The 9,552-nt window shown below is 32.4% G+C and overlaps 1 protein-coding gene across 1 annotated transcript; it reads left to right on the top strand.

Moving 5' to 3' along the window:
- Positions 1-7,969, top strand: LOC129216749 (inactive pancreatic lipase-related protein 1-like). The gene is made up of 5 exons (XM_054850966.1): positions 1-90; positions 1,090-1,195; positions 4,284-4,403; positions 7,226-7,338; positions 7,901-7,969. The coding sequence occupies exons 1-5, from the start codon at positions 1-3 to the stop codon at positions 7,967-7,969; spliced, it is 498 nt and encodes a 165-aa protein (XP_054706941.1).
- Positions 7,970-9,552: the final 1,583 nt, after the last annotated feature.

A 9,552-nucleotide genomic window follows, 5' to 3' on the forward strand; every position in this document is an offset into this window, starting at 1 on the left:
ATGTGGGGAAATACTTTTGATCCACAGGACACTTTTTACAACGCCAAACATGTTGCCAAACAAGTTGCTGCTGTGGTAGATATTTTGAAGGTAAGAAGGCAGAACTATTTTATAAAACTTTGATTGTTTTGGCTTATCCCATAGTACTTTAGATTGGTTTCTGAAACATAAAACTCAACTTATCATTTATAAAACCGTTTGATTACACTTGAAGCATAAAAAAATGGTTTTTCTTCTAAGTATGTGTCTATCACTTTTTTTTCACTTCCTTTTACAAAAAAGGAAGTATTGTGTTCGCAAAAAAAATTTCACTCAAAAATCGACCTTAATTTCTATTTTACTCACCCCTGAATGAATGATGAGGTTTTTTTCGACTCGAGCACGTGGATAAGTGCCTAAGAACGTAGAGATACGCGAAATATCCATTTTGACGATTTCCGAGGTAATTACTACGAGTTTTCTCGTGATGTCTGTATGTACGTGCATATGTGCGTATGTATGTCGCACAACTCAAGAACGGTATGTCCTAGAAAGTTGAAATCTGGTACGTAGACTTCTAGTGGGGTCTAGTTGTGCACCTCCCTTTTTGTTTGCATTCGAGTGTTTCTAAAGGGGTATTCTTCCCCTTTTTGAGGAAAATCATTGTTAATTTCGATGAAAACTCAAGTAGTGTTACAATTTGGCAGACACTTGGCGATATATCGCCAGTCTTTTGGTCACCAAGTTTTGCCGCCAACTTGGCGACAAATTTAGCATTTAAAAAAATGGTTTCAACTTGGCCACTATTGGTGTTATTTTGAGAGTAAACTATTGAATCACATTAAAATTGTAGTAATGAGGAAATAACATTAAATTCGGGTAAAACGAAGTCATGTGATGCACACATCAGCTTGTTGATAAGCTGAATTTTTTCTTGATATAGTTTCTAACGGCATGAAGAATAAATTGAAAATTGTGAGCATACCGGGTTCCAGATTCCATTTCAGCTGCACTTGAGCAACATTGCTAATACTGTAGATTAAATATTGACGAATCTTTTAGTTGTGGATTAATTACTTACAAGCTGTTTAATATTGTGCTCTATTTCAGGAAAATTTTAATCTCACCCATAAAGATTTTTCATGCACTGGTCATAGTTACGGAGCACATTTATGTGGATATCTAGGGCAGGAAACCCATATTTCAATCATTAACGGTAAGACGGAATCAATGAATATACTATTTCAAACACTTGTAAAAGCAATACTGTCTTCAATAACTCTTCTGAGAGGCCAACCGGAACCTTTTGATAAATCAAGATGAGGAGTAAAATAATTTTACTAAGGCTCAAACACATAACGGGGACAAATATTAATATTTTTTTTATATTAAAAAGAAAAAACGCTTCAAACTATGAGCATTGTGAGCAGAGCTTTAGTATGGTCATACTAACGTTTGCATAACTAAACAAAAATATAGTTACCGCGATTTTTGTTTTATTGCCAAATGAGGACAGTGCGAGTACAACACAATACTGCATGTGATAGGATTGAAATCAACTATTCTTAACTTTTAAATTAAAGTATTTAGAAAAAATATATTAAACTTAGTAAAAATGTTCAGAAGAACTCCGTTTATCCGGCCCTCATTTACCCGAATCTTCGAAGTATCCTGATCAAATTTGTAGCTATGATAGCAAGGACATAACTATACGCATGCCGATCATTTGCTATTTATTTTTCTGAAAAGTAAAGCTCCTGCACAGATTGAACAATAAAGTATGTTAATACACTAGACCCTCGTTTTACGCGGGGGTTACGTTCTACGGAAATACCGCGTGAAACGGAACCGCGTAAATTGAGACTTAATAATAGTGTTAACATATGGATTAGGTTCCGTAGATGAAAAAAAAATCCATTCTAGAGATCGATAAATTTATATAAAACGCTTACTGGGTACTTATTCCAATACATAGTCACAACGTGCATAAAGAAAACATGAATTAACTTAGTGCTTATTAAAAGAGTTGTTTCTGTAATTATGTGGGCCCCCTTACCATAAAAAAAGTTTTCTCTGTAGTTGTTCTTTGTGGGGCATTAACACTTTCATGATCACTCGCTTTATTTCCATGACCGAATCTTCCTTCACTAATAATTCGGATCATTTGCCATTGTCTAGGAATGACTCAAAATTTTCAGTGTGAAAGATTTTGGTTGAAAAAAATCTGTTGCAAAAGCTCGTCTGTTAGCACGTCAAAATGCTGTTTATTACTTGTTATCTGCAATCTCAGGAGTTGAGATTTTGAAAAAGGGGAAAATTTTATCTGTTTCGCAATGCTGCATCCGCGTAAAATCGAAACTCATCCGCGTAAAACAAAATAAAGGTGCCAAATCTTAAACCGCGTATAATAGAAACCGCGTAAAATAAACATGCATAAAAAGAGTGTCTACTGTATAATATAACAAACACCACTGCAGCTGATGAGTGATAAAGCGTCAGATTAAACCGCGCTTTGTTTAAAAGTAATACGTGTTTGGCTGAAAGGACAGTGGACCGACCGATTCTTGGTTTAAAAAAATGTTTGGTTTAAAAAAACTTTATTACGTCTTTGAATAATTCTACGTAGTCTTTTTTTTTTTTTTTTGTCATGAACTGTAAATCGGCTCAATTTAGGAGTTGCTTTTACTATTACCCATAATACTCGGATTATCCGGATTTTCGATCGTCCGAATATCTCTTAGTCCCAATTAGTCCGGTTAAACGAGGTTGTACTGTACTATAAAAAGCGACAGAAAGAAATTTTACCTATGTTTCAGAATTAAAATGAAGTTTGATATAAAAGAACGTAAGAACAATGAATTCCATAAAGCTGAGATCGAGAAGAAACATAAAGCGCAAAAGTAGTAACGTTAATTACATTTTTCAATTGCTCTCCGCATAGTGTTGTTTTATACTATTGTTATCAGTTTACCTTGGTCGAGAAACCATAGAAGTTGATTGGAGCCTTCTTAGAGCAAATCAGAAAGCTTATATTAGTGGATTGGGTGTATGACGAAAGCTCAGACCATCTAATGAATGGTACCAATAAGCAGTTCTTAATGTATGGCACTTAAGGACCTAAGTAATGTGTTTAGTGTTGCGTGGCCAAAATGAGAGAGAGAGCGCATTGTTCCCTCGTGTGCTTTAATTCAGTTTGTATCATACGAATTAGTGCTTAAAATCTGTAAAATTATTCCAAGTACACCTAAATATGTCAATTCATGTTTTTATGTTTTAAATGTGTCAGTCCTATAGTTGTGCCACTGAGATATTATGAACTGGAAGCGAAAGCACACTACTTCATTAGATCGGCAAAAACTGGCAAGCAGTAAGAATTTCACTGCTTGCGAATTCTCGCTTACCCTACCTATTACGAAAGAAAGTAATTTGATTCGACTTCCAGTTCATCAGCCATCTTTCCTTGCACAACGATATAAGAAGTTGCAACAGCTAAAACTAAGCGCGTTCGAATTCAACTTTGTGCACTGCAGGTTTTCATTCAGTGGAGTAAGAATATTTCTTTTGCACTTTTATTTGAGCAATTTATGTGAATTAAAATGTTTACATACGTTTCATTAAAATTTTTTATTTTTTTGGTGTATGAATTTATTTTAATGACAGTTTATAACTATTTAAATGATACGTTTTTTTTTTCATTTTTCCTTTTAATTTTTTTATAATGAGCAAAAATCGAATTAAAAAATTAAAACACAGGTGCACAAAGTGGTCCGAAAGTGAGCTTATCCCTGCATTATTTTCATTTTTCTAAAGTTATGGCAGCATGTTTGTTATACAGTTACCTTGACGTCCTAAGAGTCATCAAAATCAGTAGAACACTCTCCGTGTCATAACACAGATAAATTCGACACCATGTTTGTGCACATGTTTTGCGGAGCATTGGGAATTCAAAGTTTTTTGGCCTCAAAACATGTACAAGAATATGCGCAGAATCCAGCTTTGTTACTACATAGATGGTGTTCTACCGATGTTTATAACTCTGAAGTCTTCAAGGTAACTGGGTATAAATACATTCCACTGTAAATAATGTTGAAAGGAAAGGGTGTGGTAAGAGAAGAGGGCATGCCTACTTTCGGACCACTCTATACATAACACACTTTCTCAGTATAATATTGTTGTAACCTTTATTATATTCCTAAACATCAAATTCAATCCATTTTTTCATAGCTAAAAAACTGCTCGAATCGTGTAAAGGAAAACTAAGTCTTGCTTCTGTCAAAGTACATCTTTTTTCTTCTTTTATTAAGCTCTTGAAGCTAACGGCGTCCTTTTAACCCAGTTCACGTCATTAGATGACAGACTGGACCCTGGAGATGCAGATTGTGTTCAAGCCATTCACACGAACGACGGCCAATGTCTTCCCTTTTGTAAAATCTTTCCTGCTTATTAATATGTTTACAGTAGCTCGTTTTTGTCTATGTATTCTTTTTGAACAAAGACATACCAATTGACATATTGGAATAAAATGTAGTATTAAAATATATCATCTGAGAAAGGTCAAGCGAGATATAGGTGGAAGTTTCTAGTTTTGTATGGTTTCATTTGAACACTTAGCACTCATTTTCGAACTTGTTCAGTAATATTCATAATACCCAGGTAAAGGGCAGTAACTGCAAAATGTTTTTAAATTTTTGCTTTTATTTCTTTATTTACTATCATTTTTTCCCTTGCATTTTTGTCATGTATTCTACGTCAAATTCAATGTACCAGCTTGCTTATTTGGTTTTCGCTGAAAAAAAATAACGTTAAACAAACGTTAAATTCCAACATTTTCCTTTCGTTAGTGTTGAATCCAAACCACGTTTCTTCAAATATATTCAAAACTCACTGTTTTTGCAGATATTGCTTTTTACCTGCTCGCGGCAGAACTAAGCAAGAGCTATTAGAGAGCAATATATGCCCATCGAAATTATTTCGAATTGCTCTTTATACCTGAGGTCGATTACATAAGTTGCTGACCATTGAAGAAGTAAACCGAATTATAGCAATCTGATATTATACATTACAGTAGTTCCCAAACTGCGGTACGCGGCCCCTATGTGAATCTTATCCATGTAACCGTTTATCATGTTACAAATCGAAAATTTTGTTCTAGAAACTTTCAAAACGACTAGTCATCTTCATTCTACAATAAGAAGGATTGTTGCTAATTCAAAACCGAATGATCGGAACTTTTTTTTCTGAAAGAGGGCTGAAACTTTGCATTTAGTAGTGGTACCAACCATTCTTGGTTTACAACTTTCTCTTCCTTGCAGTGTTTTCTCATTTCATTTTTGAAAAGAATCAAATACATTTAAAGTTTATATGTGTTCTAGTCAGCGAAATTCATTTTAATATGAGGTACGAACCTTGGGTATAATATGCTGGGGCACAACTAAAGTACACAATCAAACGTACTGTTAACTTTACGACTTCAGCCCTTATAAAAAGAGTATGCATCTCTGATTTCCTGAAAGTTTCAAAGGCAGATTTTTAAGTTTCGTTATGGACTTACAAGGTTTAAGGGGAGTCAATACTCCCTATACAGTCAATGTCAAAATGCACAGGTTCATGTACCTTTTTCTGAAAATCTATTTAAGGTACATTTATGAAATTTTTTCTGTACCTGAAATAGATTGTTTTCTTTATACTGAAGTAACGATTTACAGAAAGGAAGCTTAGTTTTTTTTTTCTTTAATTCTAATGAGTAAGTCACTGTATTTTTTTTTTTTAAAATGCCATTTTGTAACACGAAATCATCTCTATAAAAAATATTTTTGGAATATGAGAAAGATTTTACTTCAGTATATGCAATTAGATGTATGGAATAGGTGGTAAAAATTTCAAAGCCTAACACAATTTAGTTTCTGAGAGAAAGGAACATTTAATTTCAAAAATACCATTTCGAGATATTGCAATTTAAAGGGGAAAATCATACCTTATCAACATGCGTTTAAATTTTTTTAAAGTTTATTTTAACTTACTTCTAATATGAGCACGATCAAGAAATTTGTATCATTAAAAAGGTATTTAAATGGAGCTTCAAAACATATAAAAATCAAGAAATCAAATTTTTGAAAGTATTTAGGGTACTGACTCCCCTTAAAAAAGTATATACAGGGGCAGAAAGCATATGCTTAAAACAGTTCACAAAGCATATGCGTAAAACAGTTTACAAAGCGCATGCTTCGAGAAAAGATTAAAAAGAAAATCACACTGGTGTGTCTTTTAAGCAATATTTTGTAACGTAGAATTAACAATTTGGCGAGAGTTAATTTATAAAAAAAATAAAGTTTAATGCCATCGTGATCTAAATGAACTAATCTACCAGCACGGCGTAGCAAGCATGGCAGAATAGCGTGTCTTCGTTGGAGCAACATTCCTTCATTGTTAGGATTAATGATTTCAAATGCTATCCTGGTGTTACAATTTAACTAATATATGACCTTACAGAAGCAGTAACATGTTTTATATAAACTAGTTTTCGTTCACTAAGAGGTAAACCTAGTTAAATAACTTATTTCCGTTAGCCGTAATTTTTGCAAAAATGAAGATATCGGTAATTTCGCTAAAATGTTCTCGAATTTTATACGAATAGAACAGTAAATTAATTATCTGTAAGAAGTGGAAATATTTCGTGAGGCTTAATCTTTTGTGATTACGACAGGATCGCGAAAGTGGCGTATGTTATATTGTATAATATGTTGTAATGTGAGTGTTGTTAGTTTTACAACTTTTAACGAGAAATACAAAATTACAAATAATAACGTACTTGAAATTCCATCTTAATGAACTATTCATGAACTATTTGTTCAATGAAAAGCGAAGGGGGGGGGGGGAGGTTATTTTATATTTTAAATGTTCTTAAACCGTAAGGTCAAATCTTAATGATTTTGTTCGAAGATGACGATTATTATTTTGTGCAACAGCTGCGTGTTCATCCAGGGAGGAATATTCCTTCCCCCACACCTAATGTAAGACTAGCTGAGTATCAACAAACCCTCAAATATTGCGCTGGACTATCTTCGCCCCACAGATGTCCAATTAAGAGTTTTTCAGAGTCAATGTATGCAAACATATAAATAAAATCTTTTGTAAAAAAACTGTAACTTTTCTTCCAAATATCAACAAGTGCTAAAATGTTTTACCCATAAATAGAATTAAAAATACTGTATAAAAAATGAAAGAAATTTTATGATTTGTTTTTCAGTTGGAATAAATTATACAATTGGCACAGTTGATATATATTTAAATGGAGAAAAATACAAGACGCATCTATTCAGACTACAAAAAATGCTTTTCTCAAAGGAGACTTCGTTTATGGTAAGAAATTTTATATGTGTATTAAGAAAGCAATAATATTTTTTTCCTATTAAAAGAATGCGTTGAATAAAATAATACACATTTGAAAAACAAAATATAAAAGAAAGATGATAATAAACATTTCAAACTTATGAAGGAATAAGTATAATTTTTAAATATCCCACTTCTACACGAAAAAATATTAGAAGGTAATACACAGATTTAATGAACATGTCCTGGTATAAAAATTAAAATTTCATACAAAGTTTTTTTCTGAACTATTGCTCTCATTTACTCTTTTTCTTTTATTCTCCTACGGTTCACGCTCATCATTTTAAACTACTTGACGATACTTGATTATACCACAAAATATCATCCATGACTACATAGTTATGGAAGTATTTTTACTCAGTTCAATGCAAAAAATGTACACATCCATTAGAATAGGGCAATTCCAGCCCCCTTCTCTTCCACCCAAATTAAAGCTTTTTATCAAATGAAACTTAAAAAAAAGCTCTACCTTTAAACGAACTAAAACGTTAAAAGCAATGTTTTCATTTGAACTAAAAAAATATACAAAAAGGTGTATGCTTTCAGGGCAGAAATGCTGGAGAACTTCGTTTATCTGGCCCTTGTTTATCCAGATCTTTAAAATTATCCGGATCAAATTGGCTGCCTTATTAAAAAAAATAATATATTCGCATAGATAACTTCAATGATAGTAACTATAAGTACGACGATTATTCGCTTTTAATTATGATTAATTGTACAGGTTCTGCATAGATTGTACAAAGAATAAAATAAGCTAACAAACACCACTGCAGCTGAACTGTAATAATAAAACGTTTGGACGATCGTGCTTTTTTCAAACAACTCTGGTGTTTGGCCAGAAGACAGTGGAATAATCTTCTGTTGAGAAATTATGTGAAAAATTGTTTTGATATTTTAAATGTCTTGCAAACAGTTTTACAATGTTGTTACACATTATGGCTTTTTGTCTTAATGAACGGCAAGTCTGCCTATTTAAGGATTTGCTTTGCTTATCCATATACTTCCCAGATCGTCCTGATTTTTGACCATTCGGATTGCTTTTGGTCCAGTTAGTCTGGATAAACGAGCTTGTTCGGTATACATTTGTTTGCATTTTAATAGATTAAAAGTGGCTAGTAAGGTGTACAAGTCATTAAATTTTGCACAATGATCATACTATAGGGAGATTCTATAGAAATGTCAACCTCAGCCTCAGAATTGTTTTCTCCATAAAGCCCTAATTGTGACTCATCGTTTTATTTAGCTTATATTCTAGTACATAAATCCAGTAACAAATTGTAAAAATTTCATTCGGTGTTTTTCTCCTGGCTCTAAATGTGCGAGGTTGTAGAAAAGGCTTAGCATAAGCAAAAAACACGAGTCTAAGTTTCCGTGCGTAATGTAAAATTTTTTGCAAATTTTTAAAAGAACTATGTTTATTCCAAAAGATTCGATGTTGGTCCAATAAAATTGACTGTTCTTTTTCATATTTTTTTAACATAAGTATTTTAATTAGTTTAGTTATTTTACTGAAAATATTTGCGTTACGTTAGTCACAAAAATGTACTATTTTCTGTTTAAAAAATAAGCAAGATGATTGAACCAAACAGCACTTTTTTTCCTTACATTTGTATCATATATAATTATGAGGTGCAAAATATTTATTTTAGATACAGTAGATATGAAATAATTGGTGTGGCTAACATAACAGTTGAGCTGTGACTAACGTATCAGTTTCGCTGTGACTAACGTAACATTTCAAACATTTCAATTAATATTTAAAACTTATTTCATTTCATTTAATGTATATTTTCATGCACAATTTCGAATAAGTAGACATTATACATTGATTAAAAAATTTTTGGGTGAAAAATTCCTCGACTAATGTTACAATGTAGACCTTCTGTCCACTTAAAAAGGATTTTTTAAAGGTCTTCTCTAAAAAGAAACAATTTCAATTAAAAAAAGAATTATTATTTGTTTACAAAGAAGGAAGAGTAAAGCAAAATGAGTACTCTGCAGAATATGCATTCAGCACAAGAATCCAAGCTAAAGAATTACGAAAATAGAAAGACTATCTTAACAAAGGAGAACGTTTCTATTTTTTAGAAAAAATATCTCCACTTATTATTTAAAAGAAGTAATGGCAGCTCGTTGGAAAACATTTGATGATGTTACATGATACAGCAACAAAGGCTAATGCAG

The sequence above is a fragment of the Uloborus diversus genome, chromosome 2 (genome assembly GCF_026930045.1).
Source record: "Uloborus diversus isolate 005 chromosome 2, Udiv.v.3.1, whole genome shotgun sequence".
Classification (NCBI taxonomy): Eukaryota; Metazoa; Arthropoda; class Arachnida; order Araneae; family Uloboridae; genus Uloborus; species Uloborus diversus.

Coding starts and splice junctions, on each gene's coding strand:
- LOC129216749 (XM_054850966.1), top strand. CDS start 1: ATGTGGGGAAATACTTTTGATCCACAGGACACTTTTTACAACGCCAAA. Junction 1,196..4,283: donor CCATATTTCAATCATTAACG/GTAAGACGGAAT, acceptor TCTTTTATTAAG/CTCTTGAAGCTAACGGCGTC. Junction 7,339..7,900: donor CAAAGGAGACTTCGTTTATG/GTAAGAAATTTT, acceptor ATATACAAAAAG/GTGTATGCTTTCAGGGCAGA.